This window comes from Oncorhynchus mykiss, chromosome 13 (genome assembly GCF_057628025.1).
Source record: "Oncorhynchus mykiss isolate SJ-2025 chromosome 13, ASM5762802v1, whole genome shotgun sequence".
In the NCBI taxonomy this organism is placed as follows: Eukaryota; Metazoa; Chordata; class Actinopteri; order Salmoniformes; family Salmonidae; genus Oncorhynchus; species Oncorhynchus mykiss.
The window spans coordinates 6,770,435-6,791,543 of record NC_143034.1 but is presented as its reverse complement, the minus strand read 5'-3'; the positions used below and the strand labels follow the sequence as shown (position 1 = coordinate 6,791,543).

At 39.8% G+C, this 21,109-nt stretch overlaps 1 protein-coding gene across 1 annotated transcript; it reads right to left on the bottom strand.

Annotated features, from left to right (window-relative positions):
• Positions 1 to 916: 916 nt before the first annotated feature.
• LOC110513811 (uncharacterized) lies at positions 917 to 8,462 on the bottom strand. Its single transcript, XM_090194973.1, has 4 exons — positions 8,104 to 8,462; positions 7,555 to 7,652; positions 7,244 to 7,421; positions 917 to 3,429 (listed from the first exon to the last, which is right to left on the bottom strand). The coding sequence occupies exons 1-4, from the start codon at positions 8,318 to 8,320 to the stop codon at positions 2,477 to 2,479; spliced, it is 1,446 nt and encodes a 481-aa protein (XP_090051099.1). The 5' UTR covers positions 8,321 to 8,462; the 3' UTR covers positions 917 to 2,476.
• Between the last annotated feature and the right edge of the window lie 12,647 nt (positions 8,463 to 21,109).

Sequence of the window (21,109 nt, the reverse complement as noted above, 5' to 3'; positions counted from 1 at the left end):
ATGTTATTGGTCACATACACATGGTTAGCAGATGTTATTGGTCACATACACATGGTTAGCAGATGTTATTGGTCACATACACATGGTTAGCAGATGTTATTGGTCACATACACATGGTTAGCAGATGTTATTGTGAGTGTGGCAAAATGCTTATGCTTCTAGATCCGACAGTACAGCAGTATCAAACAGATAATATCTAACAAATTCCACAACTAAACCTAATACACATAATCCAGTAAAGGAATGGGAAATATAGAAGTATAAAACATGGATGAGCAGAAACACAGCAGCTAAGATGCAATATATAGTGAAGGATACAGTGTACTGTACAGTATATACAGTTGAAGTCGAAGTTTACAAACACTTAGGTTGGAGTCATTAAAACACATTTTTTCACCCACTCCACAAATTTCTTGTTTACAAACTATAGTTTTGGCAAGTCGGTTAGGACATCTACTTTGTGCATGACATTTTTCCAACAATTGTTTACAGACAGATTATTTTACTTATAATTCACTGTATCACAATTCCAGTGAGTCACTAGTTTACATACACTAATTTGACTGTGCCTTAAAACAGCCTTGGAAAAGTCCAGAAAATTATGTCATAGCTTTCGAAGCTTCTGATAGGCTAATTGACATCATTTGAGTCAATTGGAAGTGTACCTGTGGATGTATTTCCAGGCCTACCTTCAAACTCAGTGCCTCTTTACTTGACATCATGGGAATTTATGTTTAAAATCAGCAAAGATCTCAAGAAAAAAAAATGTAGACCTCCACAAGTCTGGTTCATCCAAATGGCTGAAGGTACCACGTTCATCTGTACAAACAATAGTACACAAGTATAAATACCATGGGACCAGCCGTCATACCGCTCAGGAAGGAGGCAGAATCTGCAGAACTTGCTTTGTGGAGAGTAGTGTCAAAAAAGCAGAGCATCTCTTTATTATGGCTAGACCTCTCACCATCTTTACAACCATTGAATCTATATGTTTTGACCATGACAGTTTACAATCTAAGGTAATGCCAAGTAATTTAGTATCCTCAACTTGTTCAACAGCCACACAATTCATTACCAGATTCAGCTGAGGTCTAGAACTTGAGGAATGATTTGTACCAAATACAATGCTCTTAGTTTTAGAGATGTTCAGGGCCAGTTTATTACTGGCCACGCATTCCAAAACAGACTGCAACTCTTTGTTCAGGTTTTCAGTGACTTCATTAGCTGTGGTTGCTGGTGCTTATATAGTTGAATCATCAGCATATATGGACACACATACTTTGTTTAATGCCAGTGGCAGGCCATTGGTAAAAATAGAAAAGAGTAGAGGGCCTAGAGAGCTGCCCTGCGGTACATCACACTTCATATGTTTGACATTAGAGAAGCTTCCATTAAAAACCCTCTGAGTTCTATTAGATAGATAGCTCTGAATCCACATTATGGCAGAGGTTGAAAAGCCATAGCACAAACAATTTAAAACAACAGGTTATGGTCAATAATATCAAAGGCTGCACTGAAATCTAACAATAGAGCTCCCACAATCTTCTTGTTATCAATTTCTCTCAACCAATCATCAGTCATTTGTGTCAGTGCAGTACATGTTGAGTGCCCTTCTCTATAAGCATGCTGAAAGTCTGTTGTTCAGATATTTACAGAGAAATAGCATTGTATTTGTTCAAACACAATTTTTTCCAACAGGTTGCTAAGAGCTGGCAGCAAGCTTATAGGTCTGCTGTTAGAACCAGTAAAGGCTGCTTTACCACTCTTGGGTAGTGGAATTACTTCGGCTTCCCTCCAGGCCTGAGGACAAAGACTTTCCTCTAGACTCATATTAAAAATATGACAGATAGATGGAAAGCTACTGAGGACAGTAGCGGACTCTATAGCCACTCCTAAGTTGTCAATGCCAGGAGGTTTGTCATTATTGATCGGTAACAATTGTTCCACCTCTCCCACACTAACTTCACAAAATTCAATACTTGCACTGCTTTTCTATCATTATGTTTTTTACAAGTTTTTTTTCATCATTCTTTATATCATTGATCTTGGCTTCATAATAAAGTTGATTATTTTTGTTGAGTTTGGTCACATCATTTCTCAATTTGCAGTATGTAAGCCAGCCAGATGTGCAGCCAGACTTATTAGCCACTCCGTTTGCCCCATCTCTTTCAAACAAACAGTTTTAAATTCCTGATCAATCCATGGAGCCTTAACATATCTAACAGTCAGTTTCTTAACAGGTACATGTTTATCAATAATTGGAAGAAGCAATTTCATCTGGTAAAAACAGGTAAACACATTATAAGGCAACAATAAGACAACGGGTGCACTGTGTATGTTCTCTGATGAGTTGTGAGTCAATGAGATGTGAAATATCAATAATTAATTTCTCTCTCCTGTGTGGATTCTCTAATGACGTTTAAGTGATTGTTATGAGTAATATGTTTTCCCAAAATCTGACCTTTTATCCTCTGTGTCATGTTCTTTTAGGCTTCCTAATTTGGCAAAAGTTTGCACCCTGGGAGGAGTGGTAATGCATCTCCCCTGTGTGTATTCTCTTGTGCTGGTTCAGGGTCCCTAACTGGCTAAAACACTTGCCACACTGGGAGCAGTGGTAAGGCTTCTCCCCTGTGTGAATTCTCTCATGTTGTTTCAGGCTCCCTAACTGGCTAAAACACTTGCCACACTGGAAGCAGTGGTAAGGCTTCTCCCCTGTGTGAATTTTCTCATGGGCTTTCAGGTGTCCTTTCTGGTTAAACATCTTTCCACATTGTGAGCAGTGGTAAGGCTTCTCCCCTGTGTGAATTTTCTCATGAGCTTTCAGGTGTCCTTTCTGGTTAAACATCTTTTCACATTGTGAGCAGTGGTAAGGCTTCTCCCCGGTGTGAATTTTCTCATGTTTTTTCAGATCCCCTGACTGATTGAAACTCTTTCCACACTGGGAGCAGTGGTAAGGCTTCTCCCCTGTGTGTATTCTCTCGTGTTTTTTCAGATCCCCTGACCAGTTGAAACTCTTCCCACATTGTGAGCAGTGGTAAGGCTTCTCCCCAGTGTGAATTCTCTCATGCTGTTTCAGCTCCCCTGACTGGTAGAAACACTTTCCACACTGGGAGCAGTGGTACGGCTTGTCCCCTGTGTGTATTCTCTCATGTTTTTTCAGATCCCCTGACCGGTTGAAACTCTTCCCACACTGGGAGCAGTGGTAAGTCTTCTCCCCTGTGTGTATTTTCTCATGAGCTTTCAGGTGTCCTTTCCGGTTAAACATCTTTCCACATTGTGAGCAGTGGTAAGGCTTCTCCCCTGTGTGTATTCTCTCGTGTTTTTTCAGATCCCCTGACCCATTGAAACTATTTCCACACTGGGAGCACTGGTGTCGTCTTGCTGGTTTGGACGTCCCTGGCTCTGGTTCCTCTGAGTCTGGTCTTTCTCCTGCCAAAGACAGTGTTTTTAAAAATAGAGACCCGAATGAAATCTCCACATGATAAAACAACAGTGCTACGAGAGTAAACCCTAATCAGATCTCTCAACCTGAGGCCAAACAAATGTAGAGCTTCCTGGTAATTACTTGTATGTTTACACTACTTATTTTATTCATCCTGTTTTACAAGTCAGAACACAAAAAATTAAACAGTTCTAGCACACTGAAGACACAGACTTTGCTAGATTCCAATCGAGCAGGTGGTTCTAAATATATAACTTTCATAGCTGTATGATACAGAATGTGACCTACACACTTCCTTAAACATAAAACAACTAAAGAAGTAATTTTGTGTAATAGTTTTTACATCGAAGACACAAAGCACATCAGTAACATCTCCCCGTTGTCGAAAGGGTTCGACACAATGTTTAAATGGCCCAATTTCTTACTTAGACGTTCACGGGTTTTTAGCATTTTGACTATCGCTGATGTCATATTTTGGGTAAAGTAAAAAATAAGGTGAAATATTTGGAAAGATGTTCCTAAAACTGATAGTAACTACAATAAACAAATTATAAATGCAACATGTAAAGTGTTGGATGTTTAATGAGCTGAAACAAAAGACTGCAGAATTTTACACATCCCAGTTAGTTAACATTTATTCTCTGCCATGATAATCCATCAACCTGACAGGTGGGGCATATCAAGAAGCTGATTGAACAGCTTGATTATTACACAGGTGCACCTTGTGCAGGGGAAATTAAAAGGGCACTCTAAAATGTGCAGTTTTGTCACACAACAATGCCACAGATGTCTCAGAGGGAGCGTGCAATTGGCATGCTGACTGCAGGAATGTCCATTTTGATATTTTTTTACATTGGAGAGAGACACAAAGCACATCAGTAATATTTCCCCGTTGTCGATAGGGTGGACACAGAGAAAAATTAGAACGGTCTTTAGAACGTTGTTTGAGGCTTCCACTGAGAAGGAGGGGGGAATGAGAGCTGTTTCAACCAGAGGTCTGCCAGAGTAGCATGAGCTGATTACGCGCTTACACATGAGAGCGACCTGCATTGCAATTCTAAAGACAAAGGATTCTCTGGTTGGAACATTGTTGAAGATTTATGTTCACAACATCCTAAAGATAGATTCTACACATCGTTTGACATGTTTCTACGAATTGTAATATATCTTTTTGAATTTTTCATCTGAACTTTCACCTGGACTTGCCCGCGCCTCGTGAGTTTGGATTTGTTTACCAAACGCGTTAACAAAAGGAGGTATTTGGACATAAATTATGGACTTTGTTGAACAAATCAAACATTTATTGTGGAACTGGGATTCCTGGGAGTGTTTCATATTTCAAAAAATATTTTTGAATTTCGCGCTCTGCCTTTTCAGCAGAATGTTAGCCATAAGAAGTTAAGACTGCATAATGTTTCATCATTAGGTGCTACAGTCCTCCTTTAAGACTCCATAATGTTTCATCATTAGATGCTACAGTCCTCCTTTAAGACTCCATAATGTTTCATCATTAGATGCTACAGTCCTCCTTTAAGACTCCATAATGTTTCATCATTAGATGCTACAGTCCTCCTTTAAGACTCCATAATGTTTCATCATCAGATGGTACAGTCCTCCTTTAAGACTCCATAATGTTTCATCATTAGATGCTACAGTCCTCCTTTAAGACTCCATAATGTTTCATCATTAGATGCTACAGTCCTCCTTTAAGACTCCATAATGTTTCATCATTAGATGCTACAGTCCTCCTTTAAGACTCCATAATGTTCATCATTAGATGCTACAGTCCTCCTTTAAGACTCCATAATGTTTCATCATCAGATGGTACAGTCCTCCTTTAAGACTCCATAATGTTTCATCATTAGATGCTACAGTCCTCCTTTAAGACTCCATAATGTTTCATCATCAGATGGTACAGTCCTCCTTTAAGACTCCATAATGTTTCATCATTAGATGCTACAGTCCTCCTTTAAGACTCCATAATGTTTCATCATTAGATGCTACAGTCCTCCTTTAAGACTCCATAATGTTTCATCATTAGATGCTACAGTCCTCCTTTAAGACTCCATAATGTTCATCATTAGATGCTACAGTCCTCCTTTAAGACTCCATAATGTTTCATCATCAGATGGTACAGTCCTCCTTTAAGACTCCATAATGTTTCATCATTAGATGCTACAGTCCTCCTTTAAGACTCCATAATGTTTCATCATTAGATGCTACAGTCCTCCTTTAAGACTCCATAATGTTCATCATTAGATGCTACAGTCCTCCTTTAAGACTCCATAATGTTTCATCATTAGATGTTACAGTCCTCCTTTAAGACTCCATAATGTTTCATCATTAGATGCTACAGTCCTCCTTTAAGACTCCATAATGTTTCATCATTAGATGCTACAGTCCTCCTTTAAGACTCCATAATGTTTCATCATTAGATGCTACAGTCCTCCTTTAAGACTCCATAATGTTCATCATTAGATGCTACAGTCCTCCTTTAAGACTCCATAATGTTTCATCATTAGATGCTACAGTCCTCCTTTAAGACTCCATAATGTTTCATCATTAGATGCTACAGGCCTCCTTTAAGACTCCATAATGTTTCATCATTAGATGCTACAGTCCTCCTTTAAGACTCCATAATGTTTCATCATTAGATGCTACAGTCCTCCTTTAAGACTCCATAATGTTTCATCATTAGATGCTACAGGCCTCCTTTAAGACTCCATAATGTTTCATCATTAGATGCTACAGTCCTCCTTTAAGACTCCATAATGTTTCATCATTAGATGCTACAGTCCTCCTTTAAGACTCCATAATGTTTCATCATTAGATGCTACAGTCCTCCTTTAAGACTCCATAATGTTTCATCATTAGATGCTACAGTCCTCCTTTAAGACTCCATAATGTTTCATCATCAGATGTTACAGTCCTCCTTTAAGACTCCATAATGTTTCATCATTAGATGCTACAGTCCTCCGTTAAGACTCCATAATGTTTCATCATTAGATGCTACAGTCCTCCTTTCAGACTCCATAATGTTTCATCATTAGATGCTACAGTCCTCCTTTAAGACTCCATAATGTTTCATCATTAGGTGCTACAGTCCTCCTTTAAGTCTCCATGTTTAGAATGTGTCTGGAAGCGCTACTCTATTCTACTCTCATCCTTTCAGTTTTAATAATATTTAATAATAATAATGTTATAATAGGTAATAACTAACTTTAATAACTAGTTAATACCTGCCTGGTGCTCCAACAAAATATTTCTTTACCCCCCCTAACAATACCGCTACAGAATTAGCATAGTAGGCCATGTAATTTAAGGTAATCTGAAATATCTAGGACTAACTTATTCCTTGCAACCCATTCTGAAACTCACTGCAGCTCTTTGTAAGTGTTAGGGGGGTTGACTGGGACAGGCAATGTAACATCCATCATATTTTGAGAAAATGTTTTTGTAAAACATGCACCTTACATCAGATCATCTTGAAACTTTCTCTCTGAAGCGAACTTTCATCAAGGTTTTATATGGTCTATTGGTTTCTCTCTAAAGCTAACTTTCATCAAGGTTTTATATGGTCTATTGGTTTCTCTCTAAAGCTAACTTTCATTAAGGTTTTATATGGTCTATTGGTTTCTCTCTTTTCATTGGCAGAATCCTTTTTCAGTGTTTTGATATTCATAACATCCATATCCACCAGTCTATCTTCCTGTCAACTAACAGAACTCTGCTGGTTGTCCTGGTAACAGATACCAGTGGGCAGATCTATTATATTTGTTCAAACTAAACTACAGCACTTACTTTGATGAGTCAAATCTGATCCTTTCTTCTCTTCTCCTCCTCTCACAGTTCCACTCAGCCCCGTTGTTTTCCTGCAGTCCACCAGCAGCACACACAACCTCTTCATACCCAGCAGTAACGTGATACCAGGAGAGGCACGACACATGGACTCCGGGAGGGTGGAAGGGCTAGCGTTGTCCTGGTAACCATAAAGAGGGGACACAGACACGTATCATTATGGATGCTGATGTCACTGTTGTCATAAAGTGCTCTACAGAAACCCAGCCCAAGCCGATAAAGCAAGCTGTATGCTAGACCAGACCAAGCTGTACCATCTGGTGTTCTGATCTGGAGAGACTCTTCTCTGCCTCGTCAGCATCAGGATGTTGTTGAGGCTCCGCAGAGGATCCACGATAGTCATGTGTCTCTCCTGTGTGAATGAGAACATCAAACAGATGGTAAACTTATGATCTTCTATTGCAATCACAGAGACTTACAAGAGGCATGAATATGTCTAAAAAGAGCCTAAAATGGCCACTTTCATCTTGATTTCCTAAAAAAATATTTGTGATGCAAATGTAAAAGGGTTGTTCCACAAAATGGGTGCCTTTTTTATATTTTAAGTAGAACATATGCACCAATATTGAATTTTAAAAGCCTGTTATATTAGATGAGGAGAACTTTAATGTAGACCACACGGAGAATTCAATACATCTAATTGAAATGTCCCAAAAATATATGAACCAATGGCAGATCGACCCTTTAACAATTCCTACAGTACTGAACAACATATTCAAGTGTAGAACTTCAGTAGAATGCCCCTTAAAAACCCCACATTAGTTCAACAACGGCATAGTCCCTGTTTTTAAGACAGTACTCACTGGTGTTAATCGGATCTTCTGTCTCCTCCTCTTTCACTCCCAAAACGTCTTCCTTCTTCACCTTTATTGAGACAGCATCCTCTTCCTCTCTAAAAGGTTCGTTCTCTTCTTTCACTATAACAACCTCCTCTTCCTCCTTTTTCATTCTGAAAGATTCTTTCTCCAAACAGCAGACCCCCTCTTCATTAGCAAGGGAGGAGTAGTTCAGTGAGCTCATGGTCAGGGATGTTAGCTAGCCTGCATTAGCGACTAGCCTAGTGCTAACCTCAGTATCAATCTTTAACAAGTTTGCAAATTGAACAAGCACATTAGGTTAAAGTTAACCAGTAGATACGTCAACCGAAATTTGTTTAAAACACTGAGATTAGCTAATGTACATTAACATGGTCTAAAGAATCAATCTTTCAGTTTTATGTTGTCTAGCAAGCTATCGAGGTGGTTGTAAGAGTTGGCGCCTTGTTGTTCCTGAAGAAGCGTCCCGTCCAGTCCATTATACGTCACGCAAGAAGCATCACCTGAAAGACGCACATCGCCATCTGCTGGCTGGAGTCGGTAACGCAGTTTGGAAACAATAGTTTTGTATTGGAAAGAACGTCATAACAATTTAACAATAAGCTGATATATTTTCTCTTACGTCTTACAAATAATATGTTCCTGTACACAGACGTAGAAGCTTAATATGAATATGTAGATTATGAATAAATACATCTATGAATAGGTAGTGTGTTAATATACATTTTCTCTGTTCATTTTCACAATCGTTTTTATCTACATGTGACCATACTATTCCCTTAAAGCCACGCTCTATAAGATACAAATCATCCTGTAAACAACAGAACAAATGCATCACATGCAAATAGCACTTGATTATCTGTAGTGCTTTACACTGGGTAGACAAAACATTAAGAACACCTGCTCCTTCCATGACTTAGAAAGACTAGCTGAATCCAGGCTAAAGCTATGATCCCTTATTGATGTCACTAGTTAAATCCACCTCAGTCAGTGTAGATGAAGGGGCGAGACAGGTTAAATAAGGAATTTTAATCAGTGAGACATGAGACATGGATTGTGCATGTGTGCCATTCAGAGGGTAAATGGGGAAGACAAAATATTTAAGTTACTTTGAACGGGGTATGGTAGTAGGTGAAAGGCGCATCGGTTTGTGTCAAGAACTGCAACGCTGCTGGGTTTTTCAGCTCAACAGTTCCCATGTGTACCAAGAATGGTCCACCATCCAAACAGTGGCGGTCAGTGCCGTTTAAGATGAGGCAGGACGATTTGTTTTTTCATGAGCATGGCCTTATTTCTATTACAGCATATTGGATGACTGTCATTCATATTCCATTCACCTTGTTCAATGTAACAGTGGTAGGTTTAGGCTACAACATGATACTACCTAGCCTATGCCTACACCTAGCAACCTAGCCTATGAATGAAAGTTTAGAATGTTGGTTCACACAGGTCGAGAGAAAATGTTGAGGTCACTGACAGTGACACATTCAATATCGCCTTGCACACTCTCGCCTGCATCTAGCTGAAATAGAGGTTCTATTGGACAAATTCACATATGTTTATCCTGGTTGTGTTCTGTTTAAGAAACGTTTGTCAACAGAATCGGCTGAATGAATACGCCCCTGATCATGCATAAACACAGTTCACTTTCATTACAGACACGTTGAATTCCTTCTTGCACCTATGTGCTCTCCTCTTATCACCTTCTCCCTTTGTTTCTGTACTTCAATTGCACAACACAACACAACACATTCCCTCAGAAGAGACTAATTGAGTCTCTTCTGAGGGAAAAGGAGGAGGTTCCTAGTCCATATTAGGACGCTTTTTCTCTCCAAATGTTTGGTATGATCAGTGTACATATGTAAAGAAAATATTGCACGACCAAAAGCACAATTCTATTTTTGTACAAATGAGACAAGAGTACGAACATATATGTGTTCTCTCAAGAACTTTAAGTAGCCTATATTTGATGTGATAGATTCCTTTCGAGACAGGTTTGTGTCACGGATCTGGGGAAGTGGACCAAAGCATTTCTGCAGCATTGAAGGTCCCCATCATTCTTAAAAGGAAGAAGTTGAAACCACCAAGACTCTTCCTACTGCTGGTTGGCCGACCAAACTGAACAATCGCAGGAGAAGGGCCTTGGTCAGGGAGGTGACCAAGAACCCAATGGTCACTCTGACAGAGCTCCTCTGTGGAGATGGGAGAACCTTCCAGAAGGACAACTATCTCTGCATCACTCCACCAAGCAGGACTTTATGGTAGAATTGCAAGATGAAAGCTACTCCTCAGTAAAAGGCACATGAAAGCCAGCTTGGAGTTTACCCAAAGGCACCCAAAGGACTCTCAGACCATGAGTAACAAAATTATCTGGTCTGATGAAACCAAGATTTAACTCTTTGGCCTGAATGCCAAGGGTCACGTCTGGAGGAAACCTGGCACCATTCCTACGGTGAAGCATGGTGGTGGCAGCAACATGCTGTGGGGATATTTTTCAGTGGCATGGACTGGACTGGGAGACTCATCAGGATCAAGGGAAAGATGAACGGAGCAAAATACAGAGAGACCATTTTGAAAACTTGCTCCAGAGCAATCAGGACCTCAGACTGGGGCAAAGGTTCACCTTCCAATAGGACAACGACCCTAAGTACACAGCCAAGACAACGCAGAAGTGGCTTTGGGAGATGTCTCTGAATGTTCTTGAGTGGCCCAACCAGAGCCCGGATTTGAACCCGATCTAACATCTCTGGAGAGACCTGAAAATAGCTTTGTAGCGATGCTCCCCATCCAACCTGACAGAGCTTGAGAGGATCTGCAGAGAAGAATGGGAGAAACATGAGGCTCCTGCTGCCCTCAAGGGCACATTGACAGATTTTTCACCTAGTCGTCTCTGGGATTCAAACCAGGGATCTTTCAGTTACTGGCCCAACACCATTAACCGCTAGGCTACCTGCAGCAGGAGTCCCATGTTGACAGGAGAGCCCACCTTTATTTCTCCCTCATTATGAACATTCATATTGGTCAACAGTCCTACTGTGTGTATTGAACATTGATATTGGACTGTAGCAGCGAGCTAACTGGTTACTGATCAACCTATTGTGTGTATTGAACATTCATATTGGACAGCCTTACCTATAGAGTAGCACCACCACCCATCAGCCCATTCTCTTCTTGATGTCAAAGCTGCAGTGTATTGTTGCTATAGGAGTTTTTGATGAATAATAATTCAAATTGTGAAAATAGAAGTGTACAATTTATATATATATTTTTAATCAACTTTAAAATACTGTTTGAGTCTATGCAGATGTATAATCTGAATAGGAAAATACATTATCAATAACTAGTTTACATCAACATACCGAGCCACAATCTGTAAAATGTGACCATACTATTCATTTAAAGCCCCTCTGTCAGATATAAATCATAAGAGTGGGAAACCAACTGACATGGAAACAATGGAGCAAATGTATCAATGTATCAAATGTATTATGACATCATATAGAACTACTCAGACATTCCAAATCAGGCTTCATCCATATCATGAAGGTGGATATTGATCCAACCATTTCCAAAGTAATGACCAGGCTGATGGAAACAGGATATGCTTTTACAATTTTATAAATGAAGACAGAGAATTTGTTGGTTTGTTTTACATGGTGGGTCTTTTTGTGTCAGTAAACATGAATGAGTGAGAAAAGGCAGTGGAAACTCCTTTATTTATATAATAACCATCATATCGAAGTTAACGTGGAGTCATGAGATGATATGTTGATTGGTCCTCCCACTATGACTTGGGAAACCATGCAGTTTATTAGGCTACAGATGAAATAAGTTATGAACTTCACAGGGTGGTGAAACTACATGTGATGAGCTTGATGCTCCTTTCCAATACATTTTGATGGTCTTATTCTGGTGACATGATGATCGATGCTTGGTTGTCATTTGACAAATAAAATAATATCTCTCTTATCCATAATAATCTCATCATGTAGGTAGCCTACCAACACTGTACAGTTGTGGCCAAAAGTTTGGAGAATGACACAAATATACATTTTCACAAAGTCTGCTGCCTCAGTTTGTATGATGGCTATTTGCATATACTCCAGAATGTTATGAAGAGTGATCAGATGAATTGCAAATAATTGCAAAGTCCCTCTTTGCCATGCAATGAACTGAATCCCCAAAAAACATTTCCACTGCATTTCAGCCCTGCCACAAAAGGACCAGCTGACATCATGTCAGTGATTCTCTCGTTAACACAGGTGTGAGTGAGTTGACGAGGACAAGGCTGGAGATCACTCTGTCATGCTGATTGAGTTCGAATAACAGACTGGAAGCTTCAAAAGGAGGGTGGTGCTTGGAATCATTGTTCTTCCTCTGTCAACCATGGTTACCTGCAAGGAAACACGTGCTGTCATCATTACTTTGCACAAAAAGGGCTTCACAGGCAAGGATTTTGCTGCCAGTAAGATTGCAACTAAATCAACTGTTGTGTCTTTGGCTATGCCAGATTAAGTGATATGACATGCTATTCTATACTGTAGAGTTTATGTCATCTTATCATTGATGAGAATGTCTCAGATAACAACCGAACTGACATCATATTCATTAAGTACCACCACATATGTTCAACTGGTCGGATTACCAGAATATGGTTAATTTCCCCCCACCTTCTGATGTTCCCAGAATCTCTATGTTAACCAAGGGATTTACAAATGTCACATCAGTAGGGTAGAGAGAGGAAAAGGGGGGGGGGGGTATTTATGACTGTCATAAACCTACCCCCAGGCCAGCGTCGTGACACAACCATATATCGGATCATCAAGAACTTCAAGGAGAGTGGTTCAATTGTTGTGAAGAAGGCTTCAGGGCGCCCAAGAAAGTCCAGCAAGCGCCAGGACCGTCTCCTAAAGTTGATTCAGCTGCGGGATCGGGGCACCACCAGTACAGAGCTTGCTCAGGAATGGTAGCAGGCAGGTGTGAGGGCATCTGCTCGTACAGTGATGCAAAGACTTTTGGAGGATGGCCTGGTGTCAAGAAGGGCAGCAAAGAAGCAACTTCTCTCCAGGAAAAACATCAGGGACAGACTGATATTCTGCAAAAGGTACAGGGATTGGACTACTGAGAACTGGGATAAAGTCATTTTCTCTGATGAATCCTCTTTCCGATTGTTTGGGGCATCCGGAAAAAAGCTTGTCCGGAGAAGACAAGGTGAGTGCTACCATCAGTCTTGTGTCATGCCAACAGTAAAGCATCCTGAGACCATTCATGTGTGAGTTGCTTCTCAGCCAAGGGAGTGGGCTCACTCACAGTTTTGCCTAAGAACACAGCCATGAATAAAGAATGGTACCAACACATCCTCCAAGAGCAACATCTCCCAACCATCCAGGAACAGTTTGGTGACGAACAATGCCTTTTCTAGCATGATGGAGCACCTTGCCATAAGGCAAAAGTGATAACTAAGTGGCTCGGGGAACAAAACATTGATATTTTGGGTCCATGGCCAGGAAACTGAGAGAGGGGCCCAAGCCCACCCAAGCTATTTTATTAAAATATAAAAAACAGAAATACCTTATTTACATAACAGTAATTATTCAGACCCCTTGCTATGAGACTGTCAGAGCAAAAACCAAGCCATGAGGTCGAAGGAATTGTCCGTAGAACTTCGAGACAGGATTACGTTGAGGCACAAATCTTGGGAAGGGTACCAAAACACTTCTGCAGCATTAAAGGACCCCAAGAACACACTGTGGTGAAGAAGGTGCAACAGAGCCTCTTCAACATCAGGAGGCACCTAAAACCCTCACACAGTTTTACAGATGCACAATGAAATGACCCCAAGAACACACTGTGGTGAAGAAGGTGCAACAGAGCCTCTTCAACATCAGGCTTGTCACCTAAAACCCTCACACAGTTTTACAGATGCACAATGAAAGCCATAGGAAGTTGGTTGCAATTTCAGTTTAATCCACCAGAAAAGACAGAACATTCTGGTTACTAATTGATAAAAATAATAATAATAATAAAACCCCCATTATTTATATTTCTACTTTGCACATTATTCCACTGCAAATCTACCATTCCAATGGTTTACTTGCTATATTGTATTTACTTCGCCACCAAGGCCTTTTTTGCCTTTACCTTCCTTACCTCACCTCATTTGCTCACATTGTATATAGACTTATTATTCTCCTGTATTATTGACTGTATGTTTGTTTTACTCCATGTGTAACTCTGTGTTGTTGTATGTGTGGAACTGCTTTGCTTTATCTTGGACAGGTCGCAATTGTAAATGAGAACTTGCCTACCTTGTTAAATAAAGGTGAAAAAATTTTATAATAATTAAAGACCAAAATTGGTTAAAGAAAATTATGAACCTCTGCAGATCTAGCTACGAAGAGACAGAATCATTTGATCATTTTAGATAATTTGTTTTGGTACTGTCCATATGTAGCTTGTTTTTGGTCGCAGGTGAAGGAATGGCAACATTTACCTGGAGCTAACTCTGCAGACAGCACTACTGGGGGATTTGAAAAGTCATAGTCAATTGAACAATAATATAATAATACTTTCAGCAAACATGTTTATTTTTAATTTACTATCTGCAGCAACTATGAGAATATAAAGGTCAAGAACTTTTGTGAAACAGCACAGTTAAAAATATATGGCAAATAGAAATCAAATGGGGTGGTCTTCAGAGATAGATGGGAGAGGTTTAGGGTAACTGAAGGATAGGACTGGATGGTCTTCAGAGATAGATGGGAGAGGTTTAGGGTAACTGAAGGATAGGACTGGATGGTCTTCAGAGATAGATGGGAGAGGTTTAGGGTAACTGAAGGATAGGACTGGATGGTCTTCAGAGATAGATGGGAGAGGTTTAGGGTAACTGAAGGATATGACTGGATGGTCTTCAGAGATAGATGGGAGAGGTTTAGGGTAACTGAAGGATAGGACTGGATGGTCTTCAGAGATAGATGGGAGAGGTTTAGGGTAACTGAAGGATATGACTGGATGGTCTTCAGAGATAGATGGGAGAGGTTTAAGGTAACTGAAGGATAGGACTGGATGGTCTTCAGAGATAGATGGGAGAGGTTTAGGGTAACTGAAGGATAGGACTGGATGGTCTTCAGAGATAGATGGGAGAGGTTTAGGGTAACTGAAGGATAGGATTAAAAACAAACTAAATATAACTATTGTATAACACATTGTCTGTAAAATGTACATGGTACGTATAAGCTGGACATAGAAGCCTGAAAGTTGTTGTGCTATCGTTTCCTCCAATTAGGGAAGGGGTGATAGGGTTAGTGGAAAACAAAGGAAAATATATGTTTATACATACAGTGCCTTTAGAAAGTATTACAAATGTATATGTATTTTTAAACAGAAATAACTTATTTACATAAGTATTCAGACCCTTTGCTATGAGAATCGAAATTGAGCTCAGGTGCATCTTGATTCCATTGATCATCCTTGAGATGTTTCTAGAACTTCATTGGAGTCCACCTGTGGTAAATTCAGTTGATTGGACATGATTTGGAAAGGCACACACCTGTCTATATAAGGTCCCATAATTTACAGCGCAAGTCAGAGCAAAAACCAAGCCATGAAGTGGAAGGAATTGTCCGTAGAGCGCCGGCACAGATATGGGGAAGGGAGACAACAACAAAAAATATGCCGCATTGAAGTTCCCAAAGAACACAGTGGCTACCATCGTTCTTAAAAGGAAAAGTTTGGAACCACCAAGGCTCTTCCTAGAGCTGGCCGCCTGGCCAAACTGCGCAATCAGGGGAGAAGGGCCTTGGTCTGGGAGGTTACCAAGAACTTGATGGTCACTCTGACAGAGATCTAGGGTTCCTCTGTGGAGATGGGAGACACCAACACTCGCCTAAATAGCCCATATGCCACCATAGGAAGTGTTATGTGTTGTTCGCGAATGAGCCTTTGTCAATTTAGCTCAGAGTATGCCACACTATTCTATCTGTCACCTTTTTTAAATGGATTTTTTTCACCTTTATTTAACCAGGTAGGCTAGTTGAGAACAAGTTCTCATTTACAACTGCGACCTGGCCAAGATAAAGCATAGCAGTGTGAACAGACAACACAGAGTTACACATGGAGTAAACAATTAACAAGTCAATAACACAGTAGAAAAAAAAGAGAGTCTATATACATACCTAATCCTGCCTAATAGGCAGGCCAATCCTGGAGGAAAGTATTGGCTGTAAGAAGTAAGAACATAACATCTGGTTATTTTTAAATGACTTCTTATGACATTGCTTGCCAGACTGAACATTGTAGTTCATATTTTCCAGTCTGCGTTACCCACTCCAGTCAGCAGATGGCGATATGAATTTTTCAGGTGATGCTTCTTACGTGACGTATAATCTAGTGGACGGGACAGGAGGCTTCTTCAACCGCGACAAAAGGCTTCTGATTTAACCACGCTGTGCTTTGCTAGCAAACCTAAAACCGAAACATTGGAGCTCTTTAGACCAATCTTCTGTATATTACTCTTAGTGTTTTCAACATAATTCTGTTTACATATCTACTGGTTCATTTAAACGTAATTTGCTTGTTAAATTAGCAAATGTGTTACATTGATACTGCACTAGGCTAATCTCCCGGAGCATAAACTCACTCATCTAGACGGAGAAAGAAACTGGTGAAAGGAGGCAAAGAAGCTTGAAGAATGAATAAGGAGGCTATCACATTGAAACAAGAGGATGATATTACAGTGAAAGAGGAATATGGGAACGAGGTTGTCAAAGTGGAAAAAGAGGTAGAAGCTTTCAGAATCAAAAAGGAGGAAGATGCCGTAAAATTGAAAGAGGAGGAAGACCCTTTTGGAGTAAAAGAGGAGGATATCTCAATAAAAGAGGAAGACGTTTTGGGAGTGAAAAATGAGACTGAAGATCCGATTACCACCAGTGAGTACTGTCTTAAAAACGGGCACAAACTATGCAGTTGTTTTTAAAGGGGCATTATACTGAAGTTCTACACTTGAATATGTTGTTCAGTACTGTAGGAGTTGTTTATTAAGGGGCAATCTGCCATTGCTACATGTATTTGGAACTTAAAAAATGGATTTATTGAATTCTCTATGTGGTCTATATTAAAGTGCACTTATTCTAGTATAGCCGGGTTTTAAAATATAGTATACACTGCATTTCTACTTAAAATATCAAGTGGATGCAAAATGCACCCATTTTGTGGAACGGCCCTTTTACATTTGCATCACAGTGGTGGGAAAAGTAGCCAAGTAAAAGTGAGCCACACAGTAAAATACTACTTGAGTAAAAGTTAAAATATACTGAAGTATCAAAAGTATATAAATCATTTCAAATTCCTTATATTAAGCAAACCAGATGGTGCCATTTTCTTGTTTGTTTTTATTTTATTGACGGATAGCCAGGGACACACTCCAACTCTCTGACAATCTACAATTGAAACGTGTGTTTAGTGAGTCCGCCAGATCAGAGCCAGTAATGATTACCAGGGATGTTCTCTTGATTAGTGAGTGAATTGGACCATTTTCCTGTCCTGCTAAGCCTTCGAAATGTAATGAGTACTTTTTGGTGTCAGGGAAATGTATGGAGTAAAAAGTACATTTTTTTTACATATGTAGTGAAGTAAAAGTACAATTAGTCAAAAATAGTAAAGTACAGATTCCCCGGAAAGCTACTTAAATAGTACTTTAAAGTATTTTTTACTGAAGTACTTTACACCACTGATCACAAATATATAAAAAACACAATTAAAGTGGATATGTATTCATTCCTCCTGTAAGACTCTATTGTGATTGCAATAGAAGTTGATAAGTTTACCATATTTTTGATGTTCTCATTCACACAGGAGACAGACATGACTATTGTGGATCCTCTGGGGAGCCTCAACAACATCCTGATGCTGACGAAGTAGAGAAGAGTCTCCCCAGATCAGAACACCAGATGGTACAGCTTGGTTTGGTCTTGCGTACAGCTTGCTCTCAGGGTCTGGTCTGGGCTTCTGTAAAGCACTTTTTCAACAGTGACATCAGCTTCCATAATTATATGTGTCTGTGTCCCCTCTTTATGATTACCAGGACAACTCTAGCCCTTCCTCCCTCCCGGAGCCCCTATGTCATGCCTCTCCCGGTAGCACCTTACTGCTGGGTAGGAAGAGGTTGTCTGTGCTGCTGGTGGACTGCAGGAAAACAACGGGGCTGAGTGGAACTGTGAGAGGAGGAGAAGAGATGAAAGGATCAGATTTGACTCATCAAAGTAAGTGCTGTAGTTTAGTTTGAACAAATATAATAGATCTTCCCACTGGTATCTGTTACCAGGACAACCAGCAGAGTTCTGTTAGTTGACATGAAGATGGACTAGTATCTTTTACCAGTGGGGCTGTCCCCAACTAATAAAAATCTTGTTTGACTAAGCCACCTGTTCTTTTCACCAATCAATTGGTGCAAATTTTAAACCTGTATTTCTATATATACACTACCGTTGAAAAGTTTGGGGTCACTTAGAAATGTCCTTGTTTTTGAAAGAAAATCATTTTTTTGGTCCATTAAAATAACATTGACAATCAAAGCCACAAGTGCTGATGCTCCAGATACTCAACTGGTCTACAGGAGGCCAGTTTTATTGCTTCTTTAATCAGAACAACAGTTTTCAGCTGTGCTAAAATAATTGCAAAAACGTTTTCTAATGTTCGATTCGCATTTTAAAATGATAAACTTGGATTAGCTAACACAACGTGCCATTGGAACACAGGACTGATGGTTGCTGATAATGGGCCTCTGTAGATAATAATGGGCTTCTATGTAGATAATAATGGGCCTCTGTGTAGATAATAATGGGCCTCTGTAGATAATAATGGGCCTCTATGTAGATAATAATGGGCCTCTATGTAGATAATAATGGGCCTCTGTAGATAATAATGGGCTTCTATGTAGATAATAATGGGCCTCTGTGTAGATAATAATGGGCCTCTGTAGATAATAATGGGCCTCTATGTAGATAATAATGGGCCTCTATGTAGATAATAATGGGCCTCTATATAGATCATAATGGGCCTCTGTAGATAATAATGGGCCTCTATATAGATCATAATGGGCCTCTGTAGATAATAATGGGCCTCTATGTAGATATTAATGGGCCTCTATGTAGATAATCAGCCATTTTCCGCTACAACATTAGCAATGTCTACACTGTATTTATGATAAATTTAATGTTATTTTAATTGACAAAAGGACATGTATATCCTAACACGATCCGTGTTGTAAACAGTATTCTGCATGAATTCCGACTCTTTCAACTTGCAACAAAACAATTTTTTGAAATCAAATTTTTTTAGCAATCAAACATAGCTTAACACGGTCAAGTTCAGTTTCTGTGCAATCCTCAGACACTCTAGAAGGCAACCAAACATGTTTCATGATTCTACATTACGTATTGGCTATACAAGACCTGAATTAGCCCATGAAGGTTCTTGAACCAATGACCACCTATCGTTTTGAAACCTAGCTAGATAGCCAATGAGCTGGGATTTCCAGCAGTATGTGAACGCCGTTTGTAGGACAAACAGCCATCATGCTAGAGCTGTGCACAACAGAGTTCATTCTCTGGTGAAAGGAAACCAGATGCACGGTAGTTTACGTTTCACAGCAGTTCGTTCTCTTCTATAGACTTCTCAAGTCTGAAAAAGTTAAACATGGTTACTAAGAGTGGAAAAGTTAAATCTCAGTCCAAGTATAATCATTTTGATGATATTATTGCAGAAATTGACCAACAGAGTGACACAGAAGGAATGGATGAGGACTCTGCGAGTGACCAGAGTTTTGAGTAAGTAAAACAAGTTTTTACTTCTCATGCTAATGCAGTTGTTTAAATGGTTGCATATTTATTTATATATACATACACACACACACACACACACACACACACACACATACAGTCAAAGTTTACACACACTTAGTTTGGAGTCCTTAAAACTCGTTTTTCAACCACTCCACAAATTTCTTGTTAACCTCTCTGGTACAAGTGCGTCCCACCTCGACAACAGCCAGTGTAATTGCAGGGCGCCAGATTAAAAACAACAGAAATCCCATAATTAAAGTTCCTCAAACATACAAGTATTATACACCACTTTAAATCCAGCCATATTGTCCTGTTTCAAATAGGCTTTACGGCGAAAGCACGCCAAACAATTGTTAGGTCAGCCCCTAGCCACAGAACCATACAGCCATTTTCCAACCAAGGAGAGGTGTCACAAAAGTCAGAAATAGCGATTAAAATTAATCACTTACCTCTGATCATCTGGTGTCACTCCCAGGTCTCCATGTTAAACAATAAATGTTTGTTTTGTTCGATAATGTCCCTCTTTATGACCAAAAAAAACCCTTTTTGTTCGCACGTTTAGTCCAGTAATCCGAATGCACAAGGTGCTGGCACAAAGTCCAGACCAATTTTTTTTTAAAGTAAAAATAAAGTTTGTAGAAACATGTCAAACTGTAGTATGATCTAAAATAAGGACGCGCGACAACGAGGTTCTAGCTCCAGCCTGTTTATTAACCTAACCCTCGCATGTCCTACATAGGTACGGCTACCCCCAAGGGACATCCTACTACATCTTCCCCTCTCCCATGAACAAGAACTCAACATGCATAATCACTGAAGCATAACTGAAATGCAATTTGGAAACCAGTATTATTCTCTAACATGCTAATTCCCATCCTGAAACCGTATGAAAGCATTCAATCACACAGTATGAACATTAACTTAGGTACAGTCTCTTTTTGCTGGGTATGTTCCCCAGCAGTATGTTTTCTCCACGTAACATAGTCTTTCAGCCACTGGTGGCTTCACATCCCTTTCTGGGTGCGCTTTTGGCTCTGAGCATTCTCTCTCCTTCACCCTCTTTTTGTGCATTTTCTGTGGCCTCAGTCTGTGTGGCTGGTAGATCTGGAAGAGCTCTGAGGTGTGCTTTGTTCCTTCGTACCTCTTCTGAGCCT